The 12,854-nt window shown below is 39.0% G+C and overlaps 1 protein-coding gene across 1 annotated transcript in view; it reads left to right on the forward strand.

Moving 5' to 3' along the window:
- Positions 1 to 12,854, forward strand: part of TTC29 (tetratricopeptide repeat domain 29) — a 256,783-nt gene that overhangs the window by 68,714 nt on the left and 175,215 nt on the right. Inside the window, exon 7 of the mRNA XM_060298809.1 lies at positions 4,410 to 4,622. Within this exon, the coding sequence (XP_060154792.1) occupies positions 4,410 to 4,622 (213 nt within the window). The remainder of the gene's footprint in view (positions 1 to 4,409; positions 4,623 to 12,854) is intronic.

A 12,854-nucleotide genomic window follows, 5' to 3' on the forward strand; every position in this document is an offset into this window, starting at 1 on the left:
GCCCGCATACCACCAAAAAAAAAAAAAAAAAAAAAAAAAAAATTAAAATAAAATAAATAAATAAATAAATAAATAAATATCTAGTCAATAGTAATATGAGTCTTTACTCAGAAAGTAAGAAAACCTTTAAAATCCTGTTCATAGTTGGAAATATAAATTGCATGGAAATGATATCATTGTTAATCATGCTTAAAGGGAGATACTTGCCTATTTAAACTACTATGCTCCCTTCATAGTGTAGACATATTTTAATATTTTTAAATCAAATATTATACCATATTATAATATGTACTTTCAAATTCTGACCAGCCTTTAGAAATTGCAGCCTGGTCATTTGTGTGCTTCTGATTATTTGGATCAAATCCTTGCTGGCTTACTTACAGTCCTATTTGCCACCAAATAACTTTAGAAACGATTCCCTACATCTGAGAAGGGCTGGAAAACTCTTCTTCTTCTACGTAGTCACCTTGGTTTAAAACGGTGCTGATCACTACTATATATAAAATAGATAACTAGTAAGGGCCTACTGGGTAGCACAGGAAACTCTACTCAATATTCTTTAATAACCCGTATGGGAAAAGAATCTAAAAAGAGTGGATATATGTATATGTATAACTGAATCACTTTGCTGTGCACCTGAAACTAACACAACATTGTAAATTAACTAGACTCCAATAAAAAATTTAAAATAAATTAATTAATTAATTTAAAAAACCACGCTGTGCTGATCAGAATCCCCAGTGACCTCCTCTGTGGCAAAGTGGTTAAGGAAGGGGACATGAAACCATGAATAACCTGTGACCACAGGTTAGGACTAAGTATGGGACATCCTAGGTGCCTTCACCCCATGGATGTCACCTCACGGTTTAGGTTAGAGAATTTAGATGCAGGTTACAGAGCTGTTTTTACATCAGACTCCTTCAGGTAGACCAATGAGAAGCACATCAGTGGCCAGTATCTGTTCTTTCATTTTGGAGGATCTTGTGATTGCCTGAGTAGAGTCACAGAATTACAGAACTGGTAGAGACTAGAAATCACATAACTCAAGCATTGTTTTTAACTTCAGATATTTATGTCCAGAGAATCTAACTTACTCCACCCAAGTTTTCTGACTTGTACCTAATGTGGCAGAACTAAGTTGTGTGGGCATTTGGTGATCCTGGGTTTAAATCCTAAACATCACTTTTTAGCTCTTTGAGTCATTTAATGTTTGTGAGCCTCGGTTTTCTCTTTGGTGCAAAAGAAAAGTCATATTTACTGCACCAGTTTTGGAAGGTTAAATAAGATAATGTCTGGGGAAAAAAACGTTCCATTTTGACTAGCACCCAGTAGGCCTTCAAGAAATAGTAGCTCCCTGTTCCTTTTACCCAAGCATCTTGGACTGCTCCTTCCTCATGGCAAACTTCAAATATATCCTTGTAAGAGCTGAACCCTGGCAGATTATCATGACCTAAGCAGTACACTGATACTAGTCCCAAGTGCTCAAGCAAAAATCAAACTCAACTGAAAAGTCTGTTTCTCAATCATTCCAAGGCCCCCTTCCATAGTAGCCAATTGAAACCAATGTCCCGAGAACCTCTCATTTCACTTCTGCTTAGCCTGTGCAGGAAACCTAATCACATCAGTACACAGAGGGAAGTCTGGCTTGTTTGGAATACAGAGACATGGTCCCCACCTTTGTCTCCCCCCTTCCCCCTCTTCAGCCCTCTCTGCATTTCCTCCGCATATCCTTTCCCCACTTTCACCCTCCCCTCTCCTTACCTCCCCTTTCTTCCACCATGTGGATCAAATCTTGGACCCAGCTATCAGTTCTCATATGCTATTAACATCATTATGCCTCATTTGCATCTCATTGTAATTAGTCGGGTTATCCAAAGCTTCATCTCCTGGCTCTCCTCCTGGAATTCTTAGTGAATCTGTTATTTTATAACACACTTTTGGACTCTCTTTCCATATGGTTACTGTGTGTGACCACAGATGCTGTTAGGCCCTTCCTAGTCTCCTTATGGTCCCAAGTTTTTCTGGAACTATCTGGTTTACTCACAGTTCCCTGTATCCACTTGTCCCTATTCACATGGCCAAAAAGAAATATGTATCCATACTTTATAAATAGATGGATGCTGGATAAAAAAAAAAGAACTCTCGTATACATCTTTCCAGGGATACAGAGCTATACTTTACAGGCAGAAATATAGTTAACAGAGGAAACATAACACACATATATGTCAACGCTCCATTTGAGTTTTAAAAAAGAAACGAGAGTCATGGGTATTTGGGGAAAGGTGTTTCTGGCAGAGGTGCTGCAGGAGAGAGGTGAAAAACTATGCCTGCTTTTGTGGGAGGTAAGAGAAAAATTGTCAGTTAAATGTAGATAGAACAGTAAACTTCAACCTTCAGTATTTGCATCAAAATGAAAAAGGACTGGGCATTAATTTTAAAATAGTTTCCATTATATATTTCTCTTTACAAACTGAACACATTTTGATGATAGAAACATCAGAAAATGCCAATAATCAGAGAAAAAAAGCAGAAAAGAAACCAATTCATCACCCATATAACACTGGTAATGCTTTGTAAATGTTATCTGATGTTTTTCAATATTTTCACTTATCATAAGCACCTGTCCATGGAATCAAATATTCTTCTGTAATATCATGTTTATGGCTTTGTAGTCTTTTATCATGTGAAAATTTCATAATACAAGTTTATAAACAGCTCAGCAGCACACACCCGCCTCTCTCTATGTATCTTTGCTGATATGCCCTCCTTCTGCATGGGACTCAGACTGGCCATGTCTTTACTGAATTTTTGTACAGCTTATTTGCTGATTATGCATCTCCGTTGTGTTTCTTTTAAAATACTATTTGTCTTTATCTGTGCATTTTTAATATTTATTTTGATAGCAAATTCAGTGCAAAAATAGGAGGAAATTATATGCAATAGTGATGGCAGTGGCTACAGTATCCTGGAATGTCCAATCTGTAATATGCAGTGCATCTTATTTGAGGAAATGTATTGAGCCTAATATGGCCTACATAGGTTAATTTAATCAGTTGTGATAATATTGTCATAAGGACTCAACTACATATTTCGCAGGAAGACTATGTTGTACTTAAAGAAAGGGAAAATAAATAGTGGCGATAATTCAATTGGCCTGTGGGTTTTTAAAAATATTATCACTATGCCAACTGGTAACAGCAGCTGTGTTTATTGAGTACCTACTCTGTATCAGATATTGAACAGGTATTAATTCATTTCTCATAATAACACCTTGAATAGTTACACTATAATCTTACTTGCAGAAGAATTAAATTTGGGCACAGAGAGTGTAGTAATTAACCTGAGGCTAAACAGCAAAAATGGTAAAACTGGTATAGGAATTCAGGCTGTCTGTTTGGAGCCTGCACTCACTCTTAACTACGATTGTTGAAATGCCTAGATGTAAGTGATTTTCCAGTTCATTCCAATTAGGTAACTCCAATACCATAAAAGAGCATTTACATTACAGGATTTTGTGTGCATTTCTACAAGGCAATTCACAAGTAAAATACAATCTGTATCATGGAACTACAAACTACCCTTCCAGAAACGTGCTTGCTCACATTTCAAGGAATCAAATGACTTAAAGTTAATTTAGAGTTTTGGCTTTGAGAAGATATATTTCGGGCTATATTATAAAATATAATTGAGAAGGGCAGTTAAGTTACATTGTAATTTTAAAATTAAGTAACTTGGAAATTCCAATCAAACGTTGAGAAGTAGTTTAAAGCTCCATAATACTTAAATCTGAAATTTGTAACAGTTGCATCCTTTCTCAAGACACCTGAATTCTCGAGAATGAAGAACTGCTTTCTGTTGGGAAAGCAGTGCAAGAAAGTGGTTTAGAGTGTGGGCTCTGGAATCAGACTGCCTGGATCTACTAAACCACTGGCCAGGCAATCTTGTGCAGAATTCTTAACCTCACTCTTTTCTACCTTAAAATGGAATCATAACAATCTCTTTTCCACAGGCCTGTTTCGACAATTAAATGAGAAATGCATATAAAGTGCACAGCACAATTCCTTGCATATATAATGTTGAATAAATGTTAGCTAATATGATTGTTATTAATAATTATTAGTTTACATTCACACCGTCTCTAAACATTTGTAATTCTCCTCAATTTCTGCTAGCCCAAGTATATCCCTTTAGCGGGTGTCCATTCAAAATCAGTGCTGAATCTGAGGTCCAAATTGAGATAGCTCCTTTCCCAGCTGAAGTCCTCTTCAGCCTTAGAAATACGTGGCTGCATTCCGTGGTTCTCTCCCCGCCCACACACACTTTAATAGTAAAGCACAAGACGTATGCAAAATATCTGAAAATATGTTCTGGCCTGTGGTTTGTATTTATGAATGGCTTTTATTCTTCAGGTCAGCTTCTGGAAGCTGCGGAGCATTATGAGGCCTTCCATCAATTGACGCAGGGACGGATATGGAAGGATGAGACAGGCCGCGTTCTCAACTTGTTGGCCTGTGAGAGTCTCCTGAGGACTTACAGATTACTCTCAGACAAAATGCTGGAAAATAAAGAATACAAACAGGCCATCAGAATTCTTATAAAAGCTTCTGAAATAGCCAAAGAAGGTGGGTGGAAAAGAGCACTCTCACGTTGCTGCCTTTAATGGGCAGATACTGCTTCTCCCAAGAGGGAGGTAAAAATTGTCAAGTGTTCGGGTGATTATTTCCTATGAAATGCAGGGACAAATGCCATCAATATACTTTCAAATTTCACTCTAAAACAGAGGGGCCTTAGTGCTGACAGCAAGAAATCCATTAGTTTCTTGAAAGCTTTACCTCCAAAATTGCAACCCTCTGGGAATAATGTTATAAAACAGTAAACCCATGATGAGAAGGTAAGGTCATTTGCAAAAGTTAACTCTGTGTGTGTGTGTGTGTGTGTGTGTGTGTGTGTGTGTGTGTGTGTGCTTAAGGTCATATATTTCTTACAATCTGAGAGACCTTTCATTGTTTGTAAATTCCCTATTGTCGGGTAATAGGAAAGATATGATAAATATTTAGTTAAGAGTAACAGGAAGATAGAACTTTAATATATTTTAGACCCATGCCTGTCAAAGTGTGTGGCCTTTGGACTGGCAGCATCAGCATCACCAGGAAGCTTATAAGAAACGCAGCATCTCAGGCCCCACCCCAGACCGACTGCATCAGAATCTGCAGGTTTGCAAGATCTCCAGGTGATTTGTATGCACGCTTACAGCAGTGAAAATGCTTTTGTGACAGCTGATCACATCCTTAATATTCTATTATCATTAAAATATGTATAAAATGTAAAGAAAAAAATTGGAACATATAATCATAAGCTTTTACTCTGTGAGATGCAAGGATATTTTGTGACCTCAGAGTAGTATATTAATAAATTACTTTTCATGAAGGAGAAAAAGATGGAAGTTACACTCTTGAACTAAGTTCATTAGCTTGTGGACATATTTAATCAGTTGGCTTATTGAGTAACAAATGGCTTATATGGAGTAAACAGGACTGATTTTCTGGGTTTGATTTTAATTTTTTAAAGAATGAAAGTAAAATCTTAGCTTATTCTCTCTGTTAATTTTTAAAAGTAATATTAGTTAAATTACCCATAGGACATCACCCCCAGTGAAAGATGTATCCCATTGAATGAACTGCTTTTGAATGAACGGTGATCTAGTATCTTCCCCAAAGGGGTACACACTGACATAAATAGTTACCTCTTAGATCAATTTCAGCAGCTAACTTTAGTCACGTGAAAAGTTATGTGGATTTTTTTAACATCTTTATTGGAGTATAATTGCTTTACAATGGTATGTTAGTTTCTGCTTTACAACAAAATGAATCAGTTATATATATACATATGTTCCCACATCTCTTCCCTCTTGCGTCTCCGTCCCTCCCACCCTCCCTATCCCACACCTGCAGGCGGTCACAAAGCACCGAGCTGATCTCCCTGTGCTTTGCGGCTGCTTCCCACTAGCTATCTACGTTAAGTTTGGTAGTGTATATATGTCCATGTCTCTCTCTCGCTTTGTCACAGCTTACCCTTCCCCCTCCTCATATCCTCAACTCCATTCTCTAGTAGGTCTGTGTCTTTATTCCTGTCTTACCCCTAGGTTCTTCATGACATTTTTTTTCCCCTTAAAATCCATATATATGTGTTAGCATACGGTATTTGTTTTTCTCTTTCTGACTTACTTCACTCTGTATGACAGACTCTAGGTCTATCCACCTCATTACAAATAGCTCAATTTCATTTCTTTTTATGGCTGGGTAATATTCCATTGTATATATGTGCCACATCTTCTTTATCCATTCATCTGTTGATGGACACTCAGGTTGTTTCCATCTCCAGGCTATTGTAAATAGAGCTGTAATGAACGTTTTGGTACATGACTCTTTTTGAATTATGGTTTTCTCAGGGTATATGCCCAGTAGTGGGATTGCTGGGTCATATGGTAGTTCTATTTGTAGTTTTTTAAGGAACCTCCATACTGTTCTCCACAGTGGCTGTATCAATTTACATTTCCACCAACAGTGCAAGAGTGTTCCCTTTTCTCCACACCCTCTCCAGCATTTATTGTTTCTAGATTTTTTGATGATGGACATTCTGACTGGTGTGAGATGATATCTCATTGTAGTTTTGATTTGCATTTCTCTAATGATTAGTGATGTTGAGCATTCTTTCATGTGTTTGTTGGCAGTCTGTATATCTTCTTTGGAGAAATGTCTGTTTAGGTCTTCTGCCCATTTTTGGATTGGGTTGGTTTTTTTTTGTTATTCAGCTGCATAAGCTGCTTATAAATTTTGGAGATTAATCCTTTGCAATCATTTGCAAATATTTTCTCCCACTCTGAGGGTTGTCTTTTGGTCTTTTTTATGGTTTCCTTTGCTGTGCAAAAACTTTGAAGTTTCATTGGGTCCCATTTGTTTATTTTTGTTTTTACTTCCATTTCTCTAGGAGGTGGGTCAAAAAGGATCTTGCTGTGATTTATGTCATAGAGTGTCCTGCCTATATTTTCCTCTAAGAGTTTTATAGTGTCTGGCCTTACATTTAGGTCTTTAATCCATTTTGAGCTTATTTTTGTGTATGGTGTTAGGGAGTGATCTAATCTCATACTTTTACATGTACCTGTCCAGTTTTCCCAGCACCACTTATTGAAGAGGCTGTCCTTTCTCCACTGTACATTCCTGCCTCCTTTATCAAACATAAGGTGACCATATGTGCGTGGGTTTATCTCTGGGCTTTCTATCCTGTTCCATTGATCTATCTTTCTGTTTTTGTGCCAGTACCATACTGTCTTGATTACTGTAGCTTTGTAGTATAGTCTGAAGTCAGGGAGCCTGATTCCTCCAGCTCCGTTTTTCGTTCTCAAGATTGCTTTGGCTATTTGGGGTCTTTTGTGTTTCCATACAAAGTGTGAAATTTTTTGTTCTAGTTCTGTGAAAAATGCCAGTGGTAGTTTGATAGGGATTGCATTGAATCTGTAGATTGCTTTGGGTAGTAGAGTCATTTTCACAATATTGATTCTTCCAATCCAAGAACATGGTATATCTCTCCATCTATTTGTATCATCTTTAATATCTTTCATCAGTGTCTTATAATTTGCTGCATACAGGTCTTTTGTCTCCTTAGGTAGGTTTATTCCAAGATATTTTATTCTTTTGTTGCAATAGTAAATGGGAGTGTTTTCTTGATTTCACTTTCAGATTTTTCATCATTAGTGTATAGGAATGCCAGAGATTTCTGTGCATTAATTTTGTATCCTGCTACTTTACCAAATTTATTGATTAGCTCTAGTAGTTTTCTGGTATCATCTTTAGGATTCTCTATGTATAGTATCATGTCATCTGCAAACAGTGACAGCTTTACTTCTTCTCTTGGATTTGGATTTCTTTTATTTCCTTTTCTTCTCTGATTGCTGTGGCTAAAACTTCCGAAACTATGTTGAATAAGAGTGGTTAGAGTGGGCAACCTTGTCTTGTTCCTGATCTTAGTGGAAATGCTTTCAGTTTTTCACCATTGAGGACGATGTTGGCTGTGGGTTTGTCATATATGGCCTTTATTATGTTGAGGGAAGGTCCCTGTATGCCTACTTTTTGCAGGGTTTTTATCATAAATGGGTTTTGAATTTTTTTGAAAGCTTTCTCTGCATCTATTGAGATGATCATATGGTTTTTCTCCTTCAATTTGTTAATATGGTATATCACGTTGATTGATTTGCATATATTGAAGAATCCTTGAATTCCTGGAATAAACCCCACTTGATCATGGTGTATGATCTGTTTAATGTGCTGTTGGATTCTGTTTGCTAGTATTTTGTTGAGGATTTTTGCATCTATGTTCATCAGTGATATTGGCCTGTAGTTTTCTTTCTTTGTGACATCCTTCTCTGGTTTTGGTATCAGGGTGATGGTGGCCTCGTAGAATGAGTTTGGGAGTGTTCCTCCCTCTGCTATATTTTGGAAGAGTTTGAGAAGGATAGGTGTTAGGTCTTCTCTAAATATTTGATAGAATTCTCCTGTGAAGCCATGTGGTGCTGGGCTTTTGTTTGTTGGAAGATTTTTAATCACAGTTTCAGTTTCAGTGCTTGTGATTGGTCTGTTCATATTTTCTATTTATTCCTGATTCAGTCTTGGCAGGTTGTGCATTTCTAAGAATTTGTCCATTTCTTCCAGGTTGTCCATTTTATTGGCATAGAGTTGCTTGTAGTAATCTCTCATGATCTTTCGTATTTCTGCAGTGTCAGTTGTTACTTCTCCTTTTTCATTTCTAATTCTATTGATTTGAGTCTTCTCCCTTTTTATCTTGATGAGTCTGGCTAATGGTTTATCTATTTTGTTTATCTTCTCAAAGAACCAGCTTTTAGTTTTATTGATCTTTGCTATTGTTTCCTTCATTTCTTTTTCATTTATTTCTGATCTGATTTTTATGATTTCTTTCCTTCTGCTAACTTTGGGGGTTTTTTTTGTTCTTCTCTCTATAGTTGTTTTAAGTGTAGGGTTAGATTGTTTATTTGACATTTTTCTTGTTTCTTGAGGTGAGATTGAATTGCTATAAACTTCCCTCTTAGAACTGCTTTTGCTGCATCCCATAGGTTTTGGGTCGTCGTGTCTCCATTGTCATTTGTTTCTAGGCAGTTTTTTATTTCCTCTTTGATTTCTTCAGTGATCACTTCGTTATTAAGTAGTGTATTGTTTAGCCTCCATATGTTTGTATTTTTTATAGATCTTTTCCTGTTATTGATATTTAGTCTCATAATGTTGTGGTCGGAAAAGATACTTGATACAATTTCAATTTTCTTAAATTTACCAAGGCTTGATTTGTGACCCAAGATATGATCTATCCTGGAGAATGTTCCATGAGCACTTGAGAAAAATGTGTATTCTGTTGTTTTTGGATGGAATGTCCTATAAATATCAATTAAGTCCATCTTGTTTAATATATCATTTAAAGCTTGTGTTACCTTATTTATTTTCATTTTGGATGATCTGTCCATTGGTGAAAGTGGGGTGTTAAAGTCCCCTACTATGAATGTGTTACTGTCGATTTCCCCTTTTATGGCTGTTAGTATTTGCCTTATGTATTGAGGTGCTCCTATGTTGGGTGCATAAATATTTACAATTGTTATATCTTCTTCTTGGATCGATCCCTTGATCATTACGTAGTGTCCTTCTTTGTCTCTTCTAATAGTCTTTATTTTAAAGTCTATTTTGTCTGAAATGAGAATTGCTACTCCAGCTTTATTTTGGTTTCCATTTGCATGAAATATCTTTTTCCATCCCCTTACTTTCAGTCTGTATATGTCTCTAGGTCTGAAGTGGGTCTCTTGTAGATAGCAAATATATGGGTCTTGTTTTTGTATCCATTCAGACAATCTGTGTCTTTTGGTGGGAGCATTTAGTCCATTTACATTTAAGGTAATTATCGATATGTATGTTCCTATTCCCATTTTCTTAATTGTTTTGGGTTCGTTATTGTAGGTCTTTTCCTTCTCTTGTGTTTCTTGCCTAGAGAAGTTCCTTTAGCAGTTGTTGTAGAGCTGGTTAGGTGGTGCTGAACTCTCAGCTTTTGCTTGTCCGTAAAGGTTTTAATTTCTCCATCAAATCTGAATGAGATCCTTGGTGGGTAGAGTAATCTTGGTTGCAGGTTTTTCTCCTTCATCACTTTAAATATGTCCTGCCAGTCCCTTCTGGCTTGCAGAGTTTCTGCTGAAAGATCAGCTGTTAACCTTATGGGGATTCCCTTGTGTGTAATTTTTCCCTTGCTGCTTTTAATATGTTTTCTTTGTATTTAATTTTTGACAGTTTGGTTAATATGTGTCTTGGCATATTTCTCCTTGGATTTATCCTGTATGGGACTCTCTGTGCTTCCTGGACTTGATTAACTATTTCCTTTCCCATATTAGGGAAGTTTTCAACTAGAATCTCTTAAAATATTTTCTCAGTCCCTTTCTTTTTCTCTTCTTCTTCTGGAACCCCTATAATTCGGATGTTGGTGCATTCAGTGTTGTCCCAGAGGTCTCTGAGATTGTCCTCAGTTATTTTCATTCTTTTTTCTGCTCTGCAGTAGTTATTTCCACAATTTTATCTTCCAGGTCACTTATCCATTCTTCTGCCTCAGTTATTCTGCTATTGATCCCATCTAGAGTATTTTTCATTTCATTTATTGTGTTGTTCATTGTTGTTTGTTTCACCTTTAGTTCTTCTAGGTCCTTGTTAAATGTTTCTTGCATTTTGTCTATTCTATTTCCAAGATTTTGGATCATCTTTACTATCATTATTCTGAATTCTTTTTCAGGTAGACTGCCTATTTCCTCTTCCGTTTTTAGGTCTGGTGGGTTTTTATCTTGCTCCTTCATCTGCTGTGTGTTTTGCTGTCTTCTCATTTTGCTTATCTTACTGTGTTTGGGGTCTTCTTTTTGCAGGCTGCAGGTTCATAGTACCCGTTGTTTTTGGTGTCTGTCCCCAGTGTCTAAGGTTGTTTCAGTGGGTTGTGTAGGCTTCCTGGTGGATGGGACTAGTACCTTCATTCTGGTGGATGAGGCTGGATCTTGTCTTTCTGGTGGGCAGGTCCACATCTGGTTGTGTGTTTTGGGGTGTCTGTGGACTTAGTATGATTTTAGGCAGCCTCTCTGCTAATGGGTGGGGTTGTGTTCCTGTCTTGCTAGTTGTTTGGCATAGGATGTCCAGCACTGTAGCTTGCTGGTGGTTGAGTGAAGCTGGGTGTTGGGGTTGAGATGGAGATCTCTGGGAGATTTTTGCCATTTGATATTATGTGGAGCTGGGAGGTCTCTTGTGGACCAGTGTCCTGAAGTTGGCTCTCCCACCTCAGAGGCACAGCACTGACTCCTGGCTATAGCACAAAGAGCCTTTCATCCACACGGCTCAGAATAAAAGGGAGAAAAAGAAAGAAAGAATTAGTAGAAGTAGAAAGAAAGAAAGGAAGGAGGGTGGGAGGGAGGAAGGAAGGAGGGAGGGAAGGAACGAAAAATGAAAGAAAGAATATAAAGTAAAATAAAATAAAGTAAGAGAAAATATAATAAGGTTATTAAAATAAAGAAATAATTATTAAGAAAAAAGTTAAAAAACAAACAAACAAACAAATATAAAAAAACGGACGGATAGAACCCTGGGACAAATTGTGGAAGCAAAGCTATACAGACAAAATCTCACACAGAAGCATACACATACACACTCAGAAAAAGAGGAAAAGTGGAAAAAATCATAAATCTTGCTCTCAAAGTCCACCTCCTCAATTTGGGATGATTCGTTGTCTATTCATGTATTCCACAGATGCAGGGTACATCAAGTTGATTGTGGAGCTTTAATCCGCTGCTTCTGCGGCTGCTGGGAGAGATTTCCCTTTCTCTTCTTTGTTCTCACAGCTCCCAGGGGCTCAGCTTTGGATTTGGCCCCACCTCTGCGTGTAGGTCGCTGGAGGGCGTCTGTTCTTCGATCACACAGGACGGGGTTAAAGGAGCCGCTGATTCAGGACCTCTGTCTCACTCAGGCCGGGGGGAGGGAGGGGCACGGAGTGCGGGGCGGGCCTGCTGCGGCAGAGGCCGGCGTGACGTTGCACCAGCCTGAAGCACGCCGTGCGTTCTCCCCGGTAAGTTGTCCCTGGATCCCGGGACCCTGGCAGTGGCGGGCTGCACAGGGTCCCCGGAAGGGGTGTGTGGAGAGTGACTTGTGCTCGCACACAGGCTTCTTGGTGGCAGCAGCAGCAGCCTTAGCGTCTCAGGCCCGCCTCTGGGGTCCGCGCTTTTAGCCGCGGCTCGCGCCCGTCTCTGGAGCTCCTTTAAGCAGCGCTGTTAATCCCCTCTCCTCGCGCACCAGGAAACAAAGAGGGAAGAAAAAGTCTCTTGCCTCTTCGGCAGCTCCAGACTTTTCCTCGGACTCCCTCCCGGCTAGCCGTGGCGCACTAACCCCCTGCAGGCAGTGTTCATGCCGTCAACCCCAGTCCTCTCCCGGTGCTCCTACCGAAGCCCGAGCCTCAGCTCCCAGCCCCGCCCGCCCCGGCGGGTGAGCAGACAAGCCTCTCCGGTTGGTGAGTGCCAGTCGGCCCTGATTCTCTGTGCGGGAATCTCTCTGCTTTGCCCTCCGCACCCCTGTTGCTGTGCTCTCCTCCTTGGCTCCAAAGCTACCCCCCTCCGCCACCCGCAGTCTCCGCCCGCGAAGGGGCTTCCTAGTGTGTGGAGACCTTTCCTCCTTCACAGCTCCCTCCCACTGGTGCAGGTCCCATCCCTATCCTTTTGTCTCTGTTTATTCTTTTTTCTTTTGCCCTACCCAGGTACGTGGGGGTTTCTTGCCTTTTGGGAGGTCTGA

The sequence above is a fragment of the Globicephala melas genome, chromosome 5 (genome assembly GCF_963455315.2).
Source record: "Globicephala melas chromosome 5, mGloMel1.2, whole genome shotgun sequence".
Taxonomy (NCBI): domain Eukaryota; kingdom Metazoa; phylum Chordata; class Mammalia; order Artiodactyla; family Delphinidae; genus Globicephala; species Globicephala melas.